Source organism: Peromyscus leucopus, chromosome 13 (genome assembly GCF_004664715.2).
Source record: "Peromyscus leucopus breed LL Stock chromosome 13, UCI_PerLeu_2.1, whole genome shotgun sequence".
NCBI classification, from domain to species: Eukaryota; Metazoa; Chordata; class Mammalia; order Rodentia; family Cricetidae; genus Peromyscus; species Peromyscus leucopus.
Window position 1 is genome coordinate 48,156,893 of NC_051074.1, and position 21,939 is coordinate 48,178,831.

General features: G+C 44.2%; 1 protein-coding gene across 4 annotated transcripts in view; it reads left to right on the forward strand.

Moving 5' to 3' along the window:
• Klf7 (Kruppel like factor 7) overlaps positions 1–21,939 on the forward strand; it is an 87,559-nt gene that overhangs the window by 22,386 nt on the left and 43,234 nt on the right. For 2 of the 4 annotated variants that reach the window (XM_037210340.1, XM_037210341.1), the window contains exon 3: positions 20,632–21,277. In XM_037210340.1, coding sequence (XP_037066235.1) covers positions 20,632–21,277 — 646 coding nt within the window. The remainder of the gene's footprint in view (positions 1–20,631; positions 21,278–21,939) is intronic. The other 2 variants (XM_028886682.2, XM_028886683.2) reach the window with 2 other exon arrangements.

The following is a 21,939-nucleotide window of genomic DNA, read 5'->3' on the forward strand; positions in this document are numbered from 1 at the left end:
AGCTTTGATGGTGGTTTTGATCTGGTGATGGAGGCGTTGGGATGGGGTCATGAGACCTGACCCAGGGAACAGTGGCTGCTTGGGTGAGAGTCCTGGGCAAAGCGGAAGTGACTCAAGTATGGCCATGCCAGCATCAGGGTGCAGGTTTAGCTTATCTCCTCTGCCTTTTGTCCTGGTGGAAACCAAACAAAACAAAATGGAAAGTGTTTGCTTGCAGGTGACTCAAGTCCAAGTGGAAAATTAGTGACAGTGGGAATTTGTGACTGTAAATGAATGGATGTCATGCTTGTGTGATACACTTCAAACTTTCGCCTTACCCCCTGGCATGACTTTTCCCTCCTTGGCATCCAGAGAGCTACCAGATACTAACTAGCTCTTTGCAGTCTAGACTTTGCTTTGGTGTAGATGTTCTTGGTGCACTGTGACAATACTTGGACCTGGAGAAATTTATTTTTAAGGGAACCCTGGGTTCCTCTGTTCCTCCTTCAGGGCCGCAGCCTCCCTGGCATTGTTAGCTTAAGATGGGTAGAGCATCCTCTCTCGAGGCTGCCAGCCCCTCCCTCCGTCCACCGAGGCGGCGGTGAAGCCCTCTTTCATGATATTGCAGGGTCCATAATGCTGCTGTATTGATTTGGCCAGCTGCAGTCGTAGGGAAGCGTGTGGGGGCTGGGCCTGGAGCATGGAGGAACTGCTTCCAACTCTCTCCAGCCCTGGAGCTTTTGTTATCAGTCTGGGGGCTGCAGACTGGAGCTGGATTTTCCAAGTTCAGGCATGCCTGAGCACTATTCCTGAATGAGGGAGCCTGGCCTCTGGAGCCCTTCCTAGGCGGCCAGCATAAAAGCTGTAGCAAACGGAGCCTTAGCTGCATAACCATAGGTGCCCTAGCTAGACCTGATTGCCACCTGCATCTGGAGAGATGGAGAAGGGCCCCCGGGTAGCCATGCGTGCCCTTGGCTGCCACAGTTGGGTCGGAAACTCCAGACTACAGGAATGGGAGAGGTTTCCTCTTTGCTTAGAAAGCCAGAAAAACATCCACAGCGAGAGGCCACAAAAGAGAAAAACATGCTCAGGCCATGAACCTTTGGTCCAATCTTCGACAAAACCTTTTTGAGGGTTTTGAAGGAACATGGTTCAATGTAAGAAAAATCTTTTTGTAGGGGACGAGTTTTAATCATTATCTAATTTCAGTGCCCTCTATCTAATTTCAGTGTGTGTGTGTGTGTGTGTGTGTGTGTGTGTGTGTGTGTGTGTGTGTGTGTTAAACCTAATGGACAGGTCAATGGCTCACTGATAGTTTTTTGGTGGGGAGACTTGCTTAACTCATTGGGGGCTCTGTCTAATTTAGGAACTTTTTAAAAACACTATTTGAGGGTAGAGGGTGTATCTGTATTGATTCCTTACTGTGTTTTGATTCTGTTTTGTTGTTGATTGTGAGTGTGTTTTTTGCTGGGAGTATCAATCTGGAAAAGCAATGGCTAAGAAGGCTTTGTGAGGATATGTAGCTTCAGAAATACCACTTCCCTGAATTGGTACCAACTATCTAGAGAAGTAGCCAGGGCCTTTCAGTGAGTGCCCCGGGAAAGCTGAACCAGAGCAAACTAGCCTGACCTGCAGCTGAAAGCCCTTGGCCTTTGCTGGGCCTTGCTGGTACATTTCTCACTGTTCCTGATCATGTACCAAGTGCCTCAGAAGCCCCTAGATGGGGCATCTTTTCCCAAATACACAGTGTAGCGTTGATGCCTCCAGGCCCTCACTCATGTGGCTTGTACTCCCAGAAGGTCATTGTTCTGTCCCCCACTCTGCCAAAGCTCTCTCATTCGTCAAGGTCTACCTCAAATGTGACTCTTGTCACCCCATTTTCACTGACCTCTTCAGGAAGAATGCATGGGTTCCTTTTTCTCGGTTGCCATAGCAACGAATCTATCCCAGGTACTAGTTACACATAAGCTAGATCACCTTCCCACAAACACAGCCCCAGCTCCATAGCCAGATGTCCTGGCTGGACCTGGCTGGCTGACCAGGAGCAGGAGAAGGGCCATTGGCTGCCATAACCACGTTGCAAACACCAGTATAAGATACCATGGGCAATTTACAGGGAAGCAGTAAGCTACAGAATCCCCGGAAGTCTCCGTCAGTGCCCGATAGAAAGGAGAAATTCAGGAAGTGAGTGGTGAGTTAATTTCAGAGCAGTAAAAGATAGAGTTCCTGCCTCTCAAAGACCCACAATTCAGACAGACACAGGCTGCCATCCTGCCAAGGCCTTCTTTCTCCTATTGAACAGTCCTACCTATCGGGAGTCTCACTCAGCACCTCACAGTGAGAAATAAACATGGCTTACTAATAAAAATCTTTAAAATTTGTCATTCAGTTGAAGGAGAATTAATTGTCTCTGCTGAGCCCGCCAGGCTTCAAGAGATAGCTCCAAACCTTCAGACACAGGTATCCCTAGTTAATTCTGGTGGGTCACAAGACAAAACAAATAGCTGTGAGCATGACCGAGAGATTTGTGGGAGGGGGAAGGATAGGTAGGGCATGGTAGGGGGGTGAGAGGTTAGAGTTGTCAGTATGCAAAGTGTACATGTATGAAATTATTTTTAAAAAGTGTAAAAGTATATCGAATACCAGAAAATGTATGATATTGAAATGCAGTCATCTAGTTCACAACTAAATAATTTCATTAAATATGAAACTGTTTTTTATGCGTGTAAAACTTATTTTACTACATAACTACCAGTTGCGCCGAGCACCATGCTTAGCCCCCCAAAAAAGTTTAAAGCTTCAAGGCTGCTGTGTGTTGTCATGGTTCCTGCCTGGTATTCCATGGTACCGTCTCTGTGGTTCATACTCCTGTGCTGGGATGCTTTGTAAGAACGGGGATTGTGGCCAGGGGTTCCGAGCCAGAGCATTAGCCAGAACTCAGCCTAGTGCTGCTTGTTCCATGTTCCTTCCGGTGGGTCTCTCCTCCCAAAGGGTATTTACTCAGAAAATGGGGGAGAGCAGTTCGGGTCTTCCTAGTTGGTTGCTACCCTAAGAGCCAAAGTCAACAGCAGGAAAGAATGGCACAGATGTGCCTGGATTTTATTCTTCTTCTCCATTCTTTTAGAATGGAAGCCTCAGTTTGGTTCCTATGGGCCCTCTGCTTATTCATACACTCTAATTTTTTTACTAGTTTAAACTTTCAGGAGATTTCAGATAACCTTCTTGGAGTCAAAGCTTCTTTAAAAAAAAAAAAAGTCAGCATTGGGTCCTCATTTCTCATATGATACCAGTGAGCTGAAACTATGTACTCTCTTTTAGATGGTGTGTGCAATCCAGTTTACCACAGTCCCTGCCCATCCCCCACTGTCTTATTCCGTCACAAATATGTCTTATTTTCCCTGGTCCCTGTTTGTATTTGAGAACTATTGATTTATCAGGAAGAGGATTTAATGCCTCCAAGCAGCTATCCACAGAAATAATACTATCTGCCACAGTGTACCAGTTGGACTTTCTCTATGGGATGGGGTAGACACTAGTTTCAAGCCTATCATTGAGATCTCTGGAAACATGGCACTTTTATATGTAGAGGGATCAGAGTGGTAAATCTCATCTCCTTTGTGCCTAGCTTCTTGCAGACAGGAGAGATTTGGCCATAAGAAATTTATTATATCTACAGTCAGAGGATTTTCATGGTATTGAAAAGGATTGTGTACAGCTAGTCCATTTTTATGAACACCTTTAGTTTCTTGGTAAAGAAACTAAAGAATAAGGATAAGGTGACTCACTGAAGGGCACACAGTTAATTAAGTGAAGGGATCTGGTGGAAGTTCTCTTGACTTTGGGTTGGCATTCTTTCCCCCATCTTGCCCTTGATTTTACATGCTTTACAAGTCCTGAAGTTGAAAGACCTTGCCCTTCTGGACAATCTGGTTGTCCCTTTCCCCAAAGTTACTAACAACGGTGATCTGCCACCATCCACATCTGAACCACACCCAGCTTCATCTACAGTGCCCCTTTTCCATTTAGTCTGTTTTTACCAAATGGCTACACACGAAACACTATAAAATCAATGTTTGCATTCCAGGTAGGAAGCAAAGCCCAATGTTTGATGGATCTTTACGTTGGTGGCCAGGATTCTTACACCAAAGGGAGAGACTTGCTGCTCTGTTTTCCATTGCTCACACTTCTCTTCTTCTTTTAAAAAACGTATTTTTAAAGTCTTATGTTTGTTGTTCTGTTTATATGCACACATGTGTATCTGTGTAAGGGTGTGTGTGTGTGTATACTTCAGTCTAAGTGCCCTCAGAGGCTAGACGCATTGGATCCCCCTGAATCTGAAGTTATGATCAGTTGTGAGCTGCATGACATGGTTGCTGGCAACCAAATTTGTGTGCTCTCCAGGAGCAGTGTGCACTCTTAACCAATGAACTGATGAGCCATTGCTCCAGCACCCACCCCTGCCTTTCTTTGTGTTTTAAAGATTACTTTTATTTTTTATTTGTGTGTGTGTGTGTGTGTGTGTGTGTGTGTGTGTGTGTGTGTTTGTGTGTGTGTGAGTGAGAGAGAGAGGGGGGGGGGATGCCCAAGGAGACTGGAAGAGAGCATCGGATTCTCTGGAGCTGAACTCCCAGGTAGTTGTGAGCCACCCAAGATCGCTGGGAACAGAGCTGAGGTTCTCTAGAAGAGAAGCCAGCTCTCTAACCACTGAACCCTCTCTCCAGCCGCTTTCCTTCTCTTGATGCTCTTTTCTTGGGTTTCTTTTGGCTAGCTGCCTCTTCTATTTGATTCTCGGAGAAAATGGATGAGTGACTAATAATATTGGTGTTAAAAATGAGTCAGGAGGACCAGGGAGATGGTTCAGTGAGTAAAGGTGCTCGCTGCCAAGCTTGATATCCTGAGTTCAATCCCCAGGACTCCCATGGTAGAAGGGCAGAACCAGCTCACCAGCTCCTGTATGTGGCCTTCAGACCTCCACACATCTGCCATGGCATGTTCACATTCACACACATGCACACACAGTATTTAAAAAGAGAGAAGGGTTTTTGGCAAATAACAATTAGGTTCAACAATTCTGGCCCAAATCCTGAACCTTCAACCAGGGATCTCAGGTACAGTGTAAAACTTCAATACATGATTATCCCTCAGACATTTTGAGGAATTAGAATTCCTGATGAGGGAGTGGGATCTTCTTCTTCTTTTTTTTTTTTTTTAATTTATTTATTTATTACACATACAGTGTTCTGTCTACATGCCAGAAGAAGGCACCAGATCTCATTACAGACGGTTGTGAGCCACCTCTGGAAGAACAGCCAGTGCTCTTAACCTCTGAGCCATCTCTCCAGCCCCACCCCCCTTTTTTTTGTTTGGTTTGTTTTTCGAGACAGGATTTCTCTGTGTAGCTTTGTGCCTTTCCTGGAACTCACTCTGTAGACCAGGCTGGCCTCGAACTCACAGAGATCCTCCTGCCTCTGCCTCTGCCTTCCAAGTGCTGGGATTAAAGGTGTGTACCACCACTGCCCCGAGTGGGATCTTTTAAATCAGAAAAACCACCAGATCCTGCAGTAGTGGGATGGTCTTTCTGTATGCTATGAATATGTGTTGCTTCCATTGGTTAATAAAGAAGCTGCTATGGTCTTTGGCAAGGCAGAATATAATTAGGTGGAAAATCCAAGCAAAGATACCGGAGAAGAGGGCCAATAACCTCTATTTTGAAGGGCATTGCAGGGGGAAATGTTGGGTTTCATTAATAAAAATATTATATTTATTTAAACCAGGCAATATTTTTAAAATGTTGGATAGCAGCTTCCAATACCTCCTTTAATATACATTGTAGTTCACATATATCTGGCGTTGATCACATAAATAAAATGAGGCCTTCAGTACACTCTATAGGTTTTCTCTGGCCACACATTAAAAATTTACAATAGTTTCATTTCTTTACATCTCAACAAATTCCACTGGAAGCTGAGAGACTACAATGACTAAATCCCATGTGCCTTCAGCAGTTTCACCAAAGTATGGAATAACCATGGAAGACTGAGAAATCACATTGTAATGGGGTGTTTTTTGAACCAAGGCCACCCATTTTTCTCCCATTTTTTATCAGAAATGAGAGAAAAATATAGTCAAAAGCTTATGGAATGAAGTTCAGGATCTTGTAGCCAGAAGTTTTCATGTGTCCCACAGCCGCTTGGTCCCAAGTAAACACACAGAGGCTTATATTAATTTACAAACTGTTTGGCCTGTGGCTCAGGCTTATCATTAACTAGCTCTTACAACTTAATTCAACCCATTTCTATTAATCTATGTTTTGCCACGTGGCTGTGATGTTGCCGGTCTGCTGGCATTTTGTTCCTCCTTGGGCAGCTGGATCATGTCTCCCTGACTCTGCCCTCTTCTCTGGTATCTTTGCTTGGATTTTCCACCTGGTTCTATTCTGCCTTGCCAAAGGCCATAGCAGCTTCTTTATTAACCAATGGAAGCAACACATATTCATAGCATACAGAAAGACCATCCCCCCACTGCAGGATCTGGTGGTTTTTCTGATTTAGAAGATCCCCCTCCCTCATCAGGAATTCTAATTCCTGAGGGATAATCATGTGTTGATGTTTTACACTGTACCTGAGATCCCTGGTTGAAGGTTCTAGAATTGTTGAACCTAATTGTTATTTGCCAAAAACCTTTGATTCTATTTGTGGTTTTATTGTGACTTGGCTGCTTAGTTGTGGAAATACCAATTTTCTTACTAAGGCAGGTTCCCTATAAATTGAAATTTTAATCCTTGAAGCTTATAGGGATTCACAAGGGGACTCACAGGTGTGAGACTGTGAGAACTACTGATAAGCATTTTTAGGTGGTTTTCAAAACATGAATTCTGTTTGAGGGAAAAACAATTCATCATTCATTTCATATGGATTGAACTTGAGGAGTCCTGGTCTCGCCTGTGTTCTAGTTATGACTTGGTTCCTTATCTGCCAGCTTGTTTGTTTGTTTGTTTTGTTTAGAGAAATGGAAAGTTTCTGTAGATTTCTGAATCAATAAATCGTGGGGTGTCATCTCACCGTGTGCTTTTAAGAAGCTGTAGATAATCTCCTTTAAACAAACGTGACCCTTCGCTTCATGGGGACATTAACAAATGCTGAGAGTGTAGCATTTGTTACTAATAAGTCACGTGCAAAGGAAGAACGTTAAGTTAGTAAAGACCAAACCAAATATGACCAAACTTGTGGCAGTGATAAACACACACTCAAACCATCAAAATTCCCCTAATTAAGGCGGTGGCTCTGCTGGGGCCCACATTCCAGGATTCTCGGTAGAGAAAATATGTTTTCTTTATAGGCGAGTTTTATTAGCAGTGATGTTCCGGTATGCGGTTCAGGTTAATTAATGATGCAGTCACCCTGGTGTCTTGCCATGAGCTTTATTCCAGTAAGCAGGGCACTAGGAAATCACGTCGGCTTATCTTGTCATACCAAAAAGAAATCCGTAATTTGGACCATTGTAATATGTTTCTGTGAGGTATGTCAACAAAGTAATTTAAGAATTCTTACGTGAACATGGCCTTTGACTAAGAAATCATTCACTCTAAATGGTAAGTGTCCTGTTCAGTGGCCTCAATGGTTCTGCACATTCTTAACTATTTTATTGGCTGAAATGATTGAGACCTCAAGGTTCGGACCACCCACAAATTCCAGAGGCACTGACCTTCATTGTATGAGGAGATTTGTACCAAGGGCCATCCCCCCCCCCACGGGAGCTTTTTTATTATTAATTTTTTATCATGGTAATGTTTTAAAACTTAATTTGGGTTGTGCCTACATAGCAACCTTCCTTGGAGGTTGGAACAACAAAGCAACTGGATTGGAAATTAGATTTTCCCCCTTCCACAGCTAATGTAGTTCTCATCCCTTTGGGAGTTCCCCTTTGCATGGGCTGATGATTTCTCTGAAACTCTATGGAAATTGGTTCAGACAGGAACAAAGGGAGAGAGGACGGCAGTGATGATTCAAATTAGTGTCTCTTCTTCAATGAGAGTCTGGTGTGCTCGCAAGTGCATGTCATCTGATATCAGTCAAGCCATCTGAGGTTAAGTGAGGTGCCAGTGTGACTGGAATCCCAACTTCGGGGTCTCTGCAGTTGCGTCTTCCTGTCAAGATGGGTTGGATTGTTCATTTGAAACCTCTACCGTCTTTACGTGGTTCAGAAATGGGCCACACACAATTTTGCTTTACCTTCCATGATGGAAAGCCATCAAGCCATCTCTTCTTTTTTTTTTTTCTCTCTCTCTCTTCTGCCAGGCTGCCCGAGAAAGACTCCTAGTGCCTAACGTAATGAATTAGGAAAGGGACAGCTTTGTGACCCAGAACAATGACAGCTTTAGGAAGAGGCATCCGAAATACATGAAAAAGAAGATAACACTTGCCGTCAGCGGTGTGCATGCAAACACATACACACAGTCAAGGGAATCCTGTACAGATACTGTTCAGTATTTTCACCTTCAGCTCTTGCAGGTTCAAGCACCATCCCGTGTTAATTGAATTTTGGCTTACTTCCAATGTGTGAGAGCCCGTACCCATGAAATAATGACCTGAAATAAATAGTACCTCTCAGTAGAGATATCTTTTTATGTAAAATTCTTAAAAGGAACAGAGGGAAATGAAATGCTTCTGTGTTTGGAAATTATGGAAAGGACAGATGGGCCAGCGAAGGGATTTCGAAGGACCTTGCCTGTGGTAGAAAACAGTAGTTCCTGGAGACTTACAGGTTTGAGTGGAGTTTTTCATGGAAAGACTGTATGGCTGTATGGCTGCTAATGCTCGAGACCAGATTGTCGTGAGCATCATGCTTTGGAGACCAGTTAGTTGCCTTTGTCGTGGGCATCCCTTTAGGTGGCAGAAATGGGAATAAGTGATATAGAGTGGGTTGAGCCTCTCTGTCGTTATCCTGTTCCCTCAGGACAGCAGTTAATAAGCACCCCTCATGCAGGTGCTGAGAGGGGTGGGTTTTCTCCATCCAAGTGGCACTTGAACTACATGATGCAATACGGGCTGCTGAGAAGAAACAGGCGGATGTTTGCATCGGTCTGGAATGGGCAAGTATGAGCAGCCAAGGAGGCTTTGTCTTCAGGAGAGGCCGTTCCCCTCCTGTTTGATGAGTGTGAATCAGCAGGTGCCTTCCAGGTGAAATGATCGAGCCTTTCAGATCAATATGACAGCATTTGGGGATGGATTTCCCAGCTCGAGAGACCGCCTCAAGTGTTACCTAGACTTCCCAGTTGAGACATAGCTTCTTTTATTCATTCAACTAGCATATTTGGGGGATGGGATTAAAAAGGCATTTTAATGGGTGCTGGGAATTCATGGGTACATTACAGCCTCTATTCTCTGGAACTACTGTTCTTGTAGGAAAAGATAGACAGGTAAACCAAGAGCTGAGATGAGTCCAGGACTTCATAAACACTAAACTGCAAGTAAAACAAGGTAGTATGGAGATGAATGAATGGGGTGTTTGAGGCTCGTTTGTCTAGGCAAATCAAAGAAGGCCTGTCTATATAGATAACAATGAACTGAACCATGATAGGTTAAACCAGTGCTGATGGGCAGTAACGCGGGAGCCCACATTCTGGGGAGTAGGAGGGCAGGTACCAGGGCTTGGAGAGGCACTTGGTCATAGAGAGATGTGTCTGTCTAAGGAGTGGAATGAGTGAAAGAGAGGGCGATAGATGGGGGAGCAGGGGCCATAGGAAAGAAGTAAGGGGGGAGGGGGTGGCAGGCCACTGGTGAATTACCAGAGGAAGCTTTAGCAGAGGGGCCTTTGAACCCGTGGTTCATGCATTCTGTGGTTCATGCATTCTGTAGAGAAGCAAGTGAACTCCTGCCGGGGGGGAAGTGTGTGTGTGTGTGTGTGTGTGTGTGTGTGTGTGTGTGTGTGTGTGTTGGAAAAAGTAGACCCTGGACCAGATTCTCAGGCGAGAGTTCTTTTCATCAGAGGGGATGGGGTGAGGAACAACAACAAAAAACAAACAAACAACAACAACAAATACAAACAAGAAGAGCGTGGTGTCCACTTGTCCACACGGCTCCTCTCTTGGTGTTGTCTAGAGGCCAAAGCAGGAGGAGGCGGCAATTCTGTGAAGGACATGGATGTTTCTTTCACTGAGGTACATCCTCTCAGGGAAGTTATCCCATGAAATAAAGTTGCCTCTCAGCTCAGACTATGAGATTCATTCTGTATTGTAAATATAAATTTATCCTCAAAAGGCCTGAAACAGACATGATGCTTGGAGTCAAAGCTGCATAAAAAACAGAAATAGGGATGACCAGTGAGGCATTTTTTGCATCCATCATGCTCTTTCCCTCCCCAGAATTGTGATCAATCACTGATGGCTTTTCGATCGAATCCATTCACTCATTGGACAAATGCAGGAGGCAGGTCTCAAGTCAGGAGTGGGGTCCAGATGTCTTCCAGGCCCCCACACTAGGTTTACATTTCAGATACCGATGAGTCCAATAGCCACATGAAGGCAGGAAACACAAGGTCGTAGCATTCTGTAAACAGGATTGCTGAGTGTTCCAGGCTCTGAGTTCATGTTCAGAGCAGGTCTCCTGGCACTGCCCATCTAGGTTCTCCAAACCCCTTCACCACGGTATCGACAGTGAGCCCCATCTCGTGCTTCTGACCCTGCTCTCCATATGCGGCTCCCACTTCAGTCTTTCCATTACTATTTCAAGGACTGTGCTTACTTTAGAAGTTCAGTCCATTCTTCCAAGGAGATGAGAACACTGATCTCAGAGAGGTTAAGGTCGCTCCGCCACGCGGCCATCTTAAATATTTTACGAAATCGATTCCGCGGGCATACAATTACACAAAATCACAACTGTCCGGGCCAGAAAAGCAGCTCGGGGCTTGCTTTCATTGTGCCCTCGGCTGCCATTTTCTGTGGTCTGAGGAGTCCAGCCCTCCTCTTGTACCCTGCATTGTCTGTAACATTCTGCACCAGAAGATTCCTGGAAGCTGTGTTTTCAAAGTGTCCTCTGTGATCATCAGCCACAAGATTGCATCTGCCGCTGAGGGCCCCAGTGGGCTTTGAACCTGTTGTTCTTGGGAAATTCAAGCTGTGAGAGGGAGCGGAGAATGCTGTACGTGTGTGCTATGGTGCTTTGAGTCAAAGAAGTAATTGTGTGTACGTGTATGTGTGTACTATGGAGGGTAGGGGAAGGGCATAGTTAATTAACCCAACTGAGAAGTACGTAACATAACGGTGTTCTAGGAAGAGTCGGTGAAATGCGCTTACTTAAAAGAAAAAAAAGAAAAAGAAACCCCAGTACCCTGAGTCAGGCTGGGGAGTGATCTGGGAGAGGAACGGGAGATGATGTCATCGTTTCTGCATGTTCCCATCCTGGCCACTGAGAGTAAAGGGGCCCAGGGAGTTTGTGGAGGGTGTGTGAGTGTGTACACAAGGTTAATAGGAACGGGTGGGGTGCGTACGAGTGAGCTGTAAAACAGGATTAATAACCCCTTGTCAGACCTTTCTCCGTTACTGTGTTTTTCGGTCATTTTACTTTGAAAGAGAGCTCTCTAGCCAATTAATGTTTATTTGTTTCTTTTGGCAAGGCATGTTGGGGGAAGGGACTGGGATGGGTGAGTTTAAATTTTTTTTTGTGTGTGTGTGTTTTGTTTTTGCATTTTGGAGGAAGTGAGTAGAGCGTGAGTTGGGATTTTCAATGATGTCCCCCCCCCCCTTCCCCTCTCTTCAGAGGCAGGAGGCAAGACATGGCCAGCTGGTGCCTTGAACCGACACAGGTGCAGAGGCTGTGGGGGGTGGGGAGCCAAGAATAATTACAGGTTTCTGAAGCATCAGGCCCTGCCTCACACAAGCGCTCGTCAAGAGAACTGCTCTTTATGGACGATTAATGGCGAAGCTGAGCACCCGTCAGGCCGGCCCATCGTTGTTCCTGGGACACCGTCAGTGAGGAAAGAGGCTTCTCCTAGTCCCATGGGCTCCGAGAAGCCCTCCTTTCCAAAAGGGGGAGAAGTGCTTAGCATTGTCACTGGTTGTAAGAGACTTTTCCTTCAGGACTATCCCTTAGGGAGTCCTCTTGTTTAATTTGGAGATCTAGTCCGTTGCTCTTGACAGCAGTATATGGCGTAATTTTCTTTGACTCTTCTTAAGGCACAAGTTTTATTTCCGTCCTTGAGGATGTAATAATGACTAATACTGGGACATCTACCAAAACTTAGTCAAACTACTAAGCAGCAAATAGTACTTCCACCTGCTTGGCCCTGAATGGTGGCTTGGTTGGAAGAGACAGACAGGAAACAAAGCATCTCCTCCCTGCCTAGCTGTTTGAGAGAATGGCATCTCTATTACTCCAAAGTTGGCATTTAAGTTTGTTTAATGGTTAAGTACCAGTGAGCAACCTTTCTGAGGGCTAACTGCAGACCCCTAGACTCAAAATTGTCTTCAAATACGTTTGGCTTCAAATCGTCCTCACACACATTTGACTTCAAATTGACGCCAGGCACATTTCCAGGTGTTCTGAGAAGTAAGACCTGGAAAGACAGTGAAAGAACCAAGTTTAGAGGGTCTTCTGTTTTGTGCTTGCTCCAACTTGTTCCTAGAAAGGATGTTCAGAGCAGGGGAAAGGCATTCCAGGTTGAGGAAGGAGAAAGGCCTAGCCTTCCACCTCTCAGCTTTGCGTGAGTTGCCTGACTCTAGTGTTTAATTTGGATTTGAGTTGTTTTGGACAATTTGCTTTATGCATCGAAACTAAAGTTCCCATGGAAGATGAAAGGGGTATTTGAGGACGCTGCACATCGTGTACCCGGGGAAAGTAATTTCAAAGACACCATCCTCTTCCCAAGCTTTTAATCTCCTTCCTTCCTGGCTTCCCCCAAGGAAAAATATACAAACAAATATTTTCTGCGTATGTTGGAAATCATTTGGGGGAGGGGGAGAAGCCCTTGAAGAGGTTTTGCTATAAATTTCCTAACTTTCATGTTTGCTCAGAATTAAATTAATTTTCACAGCATTGTCTCTCAGAATTTACAAATTACTAGAGGGAGATATTTTAATTTGGTTTCAGCTCTAGCAACCAGTTGATGTGAGAAAGAGTCAGGAGGAATGTGATCTTGTATTGCCTATAGTACCCTGGTTGCTTTGTGGAGTTCAGCAGTTCTGACGGCAGTGTGTAATACTATTGTACCTATGGGGTGTGCTATTGATGTGTTGTGTTTTTTTTTTTCTTAACCTAATAGCTAAAACATGCAGCAAGAGGTTTTTATTTATACCGTATTCTTGCTTACTCGACTTTTCTAGACAGAGTTCTTTCTTTTCCAACTTTCTGCCAAACTGTGATTGTGATAGAGATCAAGAAAAGGTGAGCATGGGCTTGGGACCGATTGTCTAAGCTGTAGGGGGGAGGGGAGGGGGAATTAGTGACACTGGTCTGTCTGCATATTCTGTCCTGAAGTGTGCTCAGTGCGACTATGCTCTTTCTCAGCCCTTTTTCAAATGTGGAGGCCCTGGAATTCAAGCACTTGGAGTTGACTTTCTGCCACAGGCTTCCTGGGCTTGTCGCTGGTAGCTCTCCTCACCTAACCACAGAGAAAAATGGTACCAGATCTCTCTGGTTCCTTTTCCATCTTTCAGTTCTGACCTAATTTTAAAGGAGTAAAAATATGTCAGCGTCTTTGATCCTATCATTCTTTGAAGAGAACAAAGCTATGAAGGTCCCATCCATATCAATCTTTATAAATCTTTTTGTTGATTTCAGAGTTGGATGAATCCTCCTTTTTTGCTGCAAAGTTTAAGTATAAGCACATTCACAAATGTTTTAGAAAATGTCCACAGAAAAGGAATCCAATTCTCTGCCCCCACCCCCAGCCCCTAAGTAGCTTGTTTGGTTTCATGCTGAATTTCTATTCTGGGATGTGTCTGAAGATTTCAAAGCACACACACACACACACACACACACACACACACACACACACACACACAGTGAGCCCTCCCTGGAGAAAGCAAGTGGTTGGTTCCCCTCTCTCTCTCTGTGAGGCTCTTTAGGGACTGTGGCACCGTGGTTAATAGCACGTGGCAAAACCACATATAATAATTGGCAGAAAGAGGTTCCCATGGGCAGCCGAGTGCAGTTCACCTGTGGGTAATTACCTGGGTGAACATTCTTGCTCGGAACAGAAGTTCACCCCTTCCTTACCAGGAATGTCCTCCTCACCACTCATTACCATCAACAGCAACATCAGGCCAAAGGCTGATCTCACAGGAAGCACTACTTTGCCTGTTTCAAAATGTGGAAGGCTGCATTTCTCCTTATTTTCGCATCTATATGTTTCCCCTAAAATTGTCTTATCTCTGTGTAGGCTTAACTCTTGACCCTTTTAGGTGAGACAAGTGGGATGATTGTAAGAAAGGACAACTTGCCAAAAAGACCACAGATGACTGTTGATTGATTAGCAAATTACGTATTGATTACTGGCCTTTTATTTCTTTGACTTTGCATTATTCCAGAAAAAAAAATCATTAGCAAAATGCAATTTATTTTCCCGGTTTTCTTTTTTTTGTAATTTAACTTGCTAACTTGAATACACATAGATCCAAAAACTCCAGGTTACTTGTTCTGCCACAGTTTTTAAGCAGTAGCAAAGATATTTCACCCATGGCTTTGTCTCATGTCCAAATTGAGATCGAGAATACAAATGAAAACTTTTTTATGCCCTAAACAGTTTGAAAAGGGGTGGACCTGGGGAGTCTAGGCTGGAGTCTGCACTTCTGGCTTTTAAGATCATAATCTTTGGTATCCAGACATCCCACCAATCAGTCCACACTTAGATTCATTTTGCAGATATGTTTCATTGCCCAGGCTTGGGGAGGAGTGTCTTTCAACATTTGGCAATCAGCACATTTTTCTCAGCACCATGTTTTGTTGGCCAGGCTTCCTGTGGGAGCTAGAGTCCATGCTGAGATTTGAGTGAAGAATGGTTAGTGGGAGGGAAGGTGAGAGATTGCATCAAGCCTGTGGACTTGGGGAAAAGTAAAGAGAAAAATGAGTGAGAAAAACCCTTCGGGGAGGTGTGTTGGGGAGATGGTAAAGGTTCCCCCTCGGATTGGTACGTTTGCTATGATTTGTGATGCAGTAGGCCTGAGTGGAACCAAAGCCATTTGCTGACTTTGGCATCATATAACCAAGTGTTTTACATTTCTCTTGAACCCATGATAGTAACTGTTTACTGCCAGTGAGAGGGGAGTTTTGATAGGCTACTGTGCTGCAAGACTGGAATTTTCCTGGTCTCCTTCAACTTTGGTTTCTGGGACTTGTCATAGAAGTTGAGGTATGGCAGTAATAGGTTTGACATCTTTCTAAAATAATTTTTTTCTACCATTTATTTATTTGTATGGTGTGAGACAGAGACAGAGAGACAAAAAAGGGAGGTTCGTATCAAGGTGCCCATGTGAAGGTCAGCTCCCTCCTTCCACACGTGGGTTCTAGGAATCAGACTCGGAAGCCAGATCATCAGGAGTGGCAGCCAGCACCTTCCCTCACAGAGCCATTTCGCCAGCCCGTTTTCTTCCTTTTTCTAAAGCCAAGTCTTGGATTATTACCAAGCTTGTTTCAATAAGCAAAAGGGCCGTGAAAGCATGAAGCGAGTCATGAAGGAGCTTTTCGAGTGAGCGTTTCAGGTAATACTTACTAGGAGACTGGGCAGAGAAACCGTGCATTTCAGAATTGGGCTATCACAGTCTTCACGGAACTCATCTGTGACTTATCAACATATTAAATAATCACTTAGCACTTGGGAACATTCTTTCCTTTGCCTGCAATTAATGGTTTGTTCAGGAGTCAGGCTGAAGCGACAGAGCAAGTCCTAAGTTGTGTTGTTAGGTCAGGCTTTGAGAGTCTCTGTCACCAAGGTGAGATGGCAGACAGGCATACTTTGTGTCGTTAAACTGACATCTGCTGACCCAGACTTGGAGTTTGTTGGCTGAAGTGTCATTGGAATAGAGAATCATATGAGCTGTATTCAAATTTATAGCCTAGAGATATTACTAGCTTGCCCTGATATTTGCTCAATTTCCTTCTCCTGTTTCCCTTCATTGTATCTAACTATGATATAATTATCACCATCATCAGGAAATTATCATTGGGAAAAATACCATTAGCTAATTATATACTTTATTTGAATTGCATTATTTTCCCAATATTTTATTGGTCTAAGATCCATTATATTTAAATGTCATATCATATTGTCTCTTATAGTTTATGACCATGACATTTGTAACTGGTCAGTTGTTTTGTGTAATGAATTCTATTTGGGTTTGTTTGATATTTTCTCATAATTAGATTGAGTTTATGTATCTTTGGTAGGAATACCACAGAGTAATGTAGTACCCCATTGAGCATAGCATACAGAAGTACATGTTGCCACTATGACTTGTCACTAGTATGTAACTATGAACAATGGTTCAGGTGGTATCTGCCAGCTTTCCTGACTGGGAAATTATCATTTTTGTCTTTGGATTTAACATCTGATTGGGAGATACTTTGAAAGGACAAATACCTTGTTTCTTATGTTTTCATCTCTTGAGCCTTTATTGATTGGTCTTACTTGGTATCATTATTGCTTTGCTGTTTGCATCATGGTGGTTTTTTAATTACTGTCAACATTTCTCCATATAAATTGTAATTTTATTTAAGGAAAAACTGATCTTTTCCCCCTCCATTTATTTATTGAATCATCCTTTATAGTGGTACGGGGTTTTGATTTATTTGGGTTATAATCCATTATCATTATCAAAATTTCCCTTCATTGTCCATATTTGGCCCCTGAAGACTCCCATAAGTTAGAAACATGGACTCTCTACTGCACCCTGCTTCCTTCATGAGCAATCCCTTACATTTCCTTGTCTTCTGGGATCACAGATCTTCTAGGCTTAGCTTACTGATTTTACCCCAGTCTTTGAAGCAAATATTTTTCTAGAGAATCCCACCTTTTTTTGCTGGATAATCATAGTTAGGAACCAAGGTCCTTGTGCTATTGTTACTGGGTTATCTTTACCTTTAAGTTTTCTTAGTAGACAGAGTGAGGTGGTACCGTTGTGTATACTTGTACATCATATACACATTTATTTCTGTCTCCACCTGTATGGGTATGTAGAATTGATATATATTAAAATCCATGAGCACATAGTGGTGCCTGATTTTCTCATTAAACATTGAAAGCTTTGGTTAAGGCAGTCTTACAGATCTTTACAAATGACATTGCAAATGGACTTACTGTCTTCGATGTAATCTTGTCATAGTGTTCCGTTAACTCATAGCATTTTTGTTTCTGTACTCTTGACAGTAAATTCTTTAAACTCCCCATCCTAGGCTCCAGCTGAAAATGTGCCTTTTATCCAAGCTTTATTTTTAACAGAAATTACAGGGAGTGGATTTCTCAAGACAGAAATCCCTCCATAGTGACTTGATAGGTTTTTCTGCACCTTCCAATTGACACTCGTGGAAGATACCCTACAAATTACAGTGTTTTTGAAGTAGCTCAGATTTTAGAGACATTGATATATATTTCCATGTTTCCAGTATAAGGACTCCTGGGAGGCAAATCCTGACGTACTGGGAAGGCTAGTTTTTAAAATCCTTTTATAATAGTATCTAAATGTGTTTAAAATATTCCAGCTTCTCAGAACTTACAATATGAAGAGATCTGAGCCTCATACCAATCCATTTATTTCCTGTCTTTGAATTGCAAACTATATAAATAGACAGGGTATAGTAAAGCTCCATCCATAGACACAGCAACTAGGTGTGTGACATTAATCCTTGCGCAGGAGACAGAGAACTACCCCCAGGACATCCAATAACCCTTGACTCAGCTGATTTTTACTTGGAACATGTCCACATCTCAAATCCCTGGTTCTACTCTTTGGGCAAATGAGCAAGAAGCATTCTGATTGTGTACCCAAAGCCATGTTTTAGTGGTCATTTCTAAAACTGCCTACCTCAGCAAGCTGAGCCATACTTTGAACTGACTGTAATGTAAACCTCAGTAAATTTAAAAGGCTTGATATCTATAAAGTCTGTTATTTGATCACAAAGAAATAAACCCAGAAAACAATAATAGATACCTAGAAAAATCTCCAAATATCTGGACATTAACATACGTTTTACTTGCTCCCAGTAATGATGGATTCCTCTACTGAATCAACTATATAATAATGAGCATAATAGAAAAACATCTACACGAAGGTGCTGGAGAGATAAGAGATGCGGATGGATTTTGATGACAAATACTTGAGAATAGAGGACGAGACAATTATGTTCCAGTTTTTTTGGTGTTTGCTTTGGTTTTCAATCATCACTAGGTGTCAGGGGTGGCGGAGTCGCTGGGGTGACCGACTTTTGAAAAGTGGAGGAGAGAGAGCAACCATGGCAATGGTAGTTGCGTCTTTGATAAACGTTGTGTACTTGTTGGGTGCCGGGCACTGTATTTGGCGGGAAATGATTTAGAAGGAGAAAGAGGAGCGTAACAGTTTAAAATTAAGATTTTAGAACACAGACCTGAATCCACAGAGTGATGATGGAGGGCTTGGACAGGGACAAGAAGGTGATCATCTACAGCGGTTAGGTGGAGAAAGAAAGGGGGAGATGTTCAGGCAGAGAATTCAGAAAAGGGTCCAGCAAGGTAATGCAAATTCTAGACCCAAGAAGGTGGCAGGATTGGGCTATTTGTTTGTTTGTGGTTTTTTTGGGGTTTTTGGTTTTTGGTTTTTTCGAGACAGGGTTTCTTTGTGTAGCTTTGCGCCTTTCCTGGAACTCACTTGGTAGACCAGGCTGGCCTCGAACTCACAGAGATCTGCCTGCCTCTGCCTCCCGAGTGCTGGGATTAAAGGTGTGTGCCACCACCGCCCGGCGGGCTATTTGTTTTTTAATATGAACTACCTGGAAGAACTGAGCCAGATATTTATTTAGTCGGCAAGTTAAACATCAGAACTTAGTTTTCAAGGAAGCCTGCTTTGATGAGCACCTCCACCTTAGACATCGGACAGCTCCTTACTCACTGACACCCTCAACAGCTTACGAACACACGTGCAGTCACCTTGCTTGGTGAATTCATGCCACTTGTAGCTTGTGGCTGTTTACGCTGCACCTACGTCACCTGGATCTGTGACCACATCTTGTATCATATAAATCTCGTATTTCAAGCATGGTAGCTGTATGAATACTTGTAATGTGACTGTCGAATGAATATGGAAACCACCCATTGGCTTGTGGCATTCAACACCAGCTGTGAAGCCCAAAGCTGATTTTTAGTTATGAATCTGGTTCTTATTCAGAAATACAAAGTTTTACCTGGTCTGCCAAAACACTGGTCGGTTTAAATGTTACCAAAATAAAATCCTTTGACAGACACAACCTACCTAGGTATGCCATCGGAATTATGTCCTGAACAGAATAAGGTCCTGCAGCCAGAACCCTGGGTGGATAGAAGCGCTTCAGAGGTGGTAAATCGGGACTGAGTCACATTTTGAATTACCATTAGCATTTCTTTTCTGAAGCCTTTAGAAGACAGAGTGGAAGTGAGAGGCAAGTGTGCAAGGCGAGTGTGCAAGCTAGCAACGTCATTTTATAGACGGGTCTGGAGGAGTAAAATTGAGAAGACCTTTGGAATACAAACTTATTTTTGCCATCAAAGTGCTCTTACCATCTTGCAAGGACTTAGGAGTACCTTGGTTGAAGATTTGCTAAAACTAACCTTTTTGGTGCCTCTCTATCTACCACGTGAAAGTTTTATGCTCTGCTTTATAATCTTCTATCTTTCATAGGTCTTTCACTCGCTACATAGGCCAGGCTGGCCTGGGACTCAGAGATCTACCTGCCTCTGACTCCTGAGTACTGGGATTAAAAGTGCGCATTCCCACACCTGGTACCTTTCATAGGTCTTAATCGCTGTCTTTGAAATTATTTTTACTGGATAGTTAGGGATGGCAAGCGGTCATAATGAGATCCATGCCTCCTGCCGCACAGTGGAGAGCAATTGCATTTGTTATAATGTACTATGGACAATAGAGGTCTTGTCTTATGCCTCGAAGATTTTATAATAGGCATTCTGTAGAATGGTATCTATTTCTTGTGGTCATGGAATCCAGGTGCAAGTCAGGGCAGGCTCTGGCTGATGGCTCCAGAAGTTGCCTCTTTGACTCCTGGATTAAACAGGGTTTTCTGTGCAGATCAATTGGTAAAGTTGACTTAGTTTTTTAACTTCTTCAAGTCTGTCTTGAACATCAAAATGGGACCATGGACAATCTTTGCTTCTGTTTGTTGCTTCTACTGGCAAATCCTAGGGGTGTTTGGAGCATCTTAGCTCCTGAATTGATGGAAATGAAAGAGACTGTGATTTTGTTATTGAGGTTCTGTGGATTTCGCAGGCGTGAGATAGTCCCTTTTTCGCTCTTCTATGGTAGTTGAAGTCATCCATGTGGTCCTGTTGAACTCTTCAGAGGTGCTCAGGGAGTGAATACCAAGGCATCAGACCCATGGGCAAGAGCATTTCAGACACTGGCCATGAAAGCCTTCGTTACCCTTTGCCTCCCGTGTCCTTTGCCTCTGATGGTTACTTCTCTCCTTCCTTCCCCCACAGACATGCCTGGAGTTGGAACGCTACCTCCAGACGGAACCCCGACGGATCTCTGAGACCTTCGGCGAGGACTTGGACTGCTTCCTCCACGCCTCTCCTCCCCCGTGCATCGAGGAAAGCTTCCGGCGCCTGGACCCCCTGCTGCTCCCAGTGGAAGCCACCCTCTGCGAGAAGAGCTCCGCAGTGGACATTCTGCTCTCTCGGGACAAGTTGCTCTCCGAGACCTGCCTCAGCCTCCAGCCCACCAGCTCTTCTCTGGACAGCTACACAGCGGTCAACCAGGCCCAGCTCAACGCAGTGACCTCATTAACGCCCCCCTCCTCCCCCGAGCTCAGCCGCCATCTGGTCAAAACCTCGCAGACTCTCTCCGCCGTGGATGGCACGGTGACGTTGAAACTGGTGGCCAAGAAGGCTTCCCTCGGCTCGGTGAAGGTGGCGGCGGCGGCAGCGGCGGCGGCCGTGACACCAGCCGGCGCGGTTAAGAGTGGACAGAGCGACAGCGAACGCGAACCAGGAGGGGTAGGGGCCGACACATGCCCCGAAAACAAGAAGAGGGTCCACCGCTGTCAGTTTAACGGGTGCCGGAAAGTTTATACAAAAAGCTCCCACTTAAAGGCCCACCAGAGGACTCACACAGGTAGTCGTACAGGTTGGCCGCGGGTCACTTCTTCCTCTTCTGTGCGTTCCCCTTGGGGCGGGATGGGCTGCTCTTTGCAGGGCTTTGCCTTCGTGCTCACACCAGGTGGGCACAGAGAGGCCGGAGGGCTGGCTTAGGGGTGTAGAATGACTCCCACTTCCAACTCTAGGGTCTTAGGTTCTCCCAGCGCAGGACATGGATTTGATTATTTTTTCCCACTGCCTGGCTGAAGGGAGCTGGTTGCAGAGGCAAGGGCAACCCCAGCAGAGAAACCAGGCAGTTCTGAGGCCGACCGGAGGAGGCCCTGGAGGTGTGACTCACAGACACATGTGACATCCCCCAGTGCCTCCACACGGGCATTTGTCAGTGTCTGGCCAGCGTGGCTCTGCAGGTTGGATCCCCATTAGAAGTTGAAGAGGTACATTTCAAAACATTCGCAGTTCCACAGAGTAGCCAGGGTGTCCCTAGTCACTCTTTCCCCAGCATCCCTGATTTTTTTTTATCAAAGTCACCAACAGCAGGAGGGTTTCAGAGTTCATTAGACGTGATCATCCTATAATTAATTGGCATCTCCTCTTTTGCATTGTTCTCTGGCGCGTGCTTTATGGAGAGATGGCAGAATTGCTTTTTAATGAGCTTGTTACCGAGAAGAAGTTGTTAAAAGTGATTACATG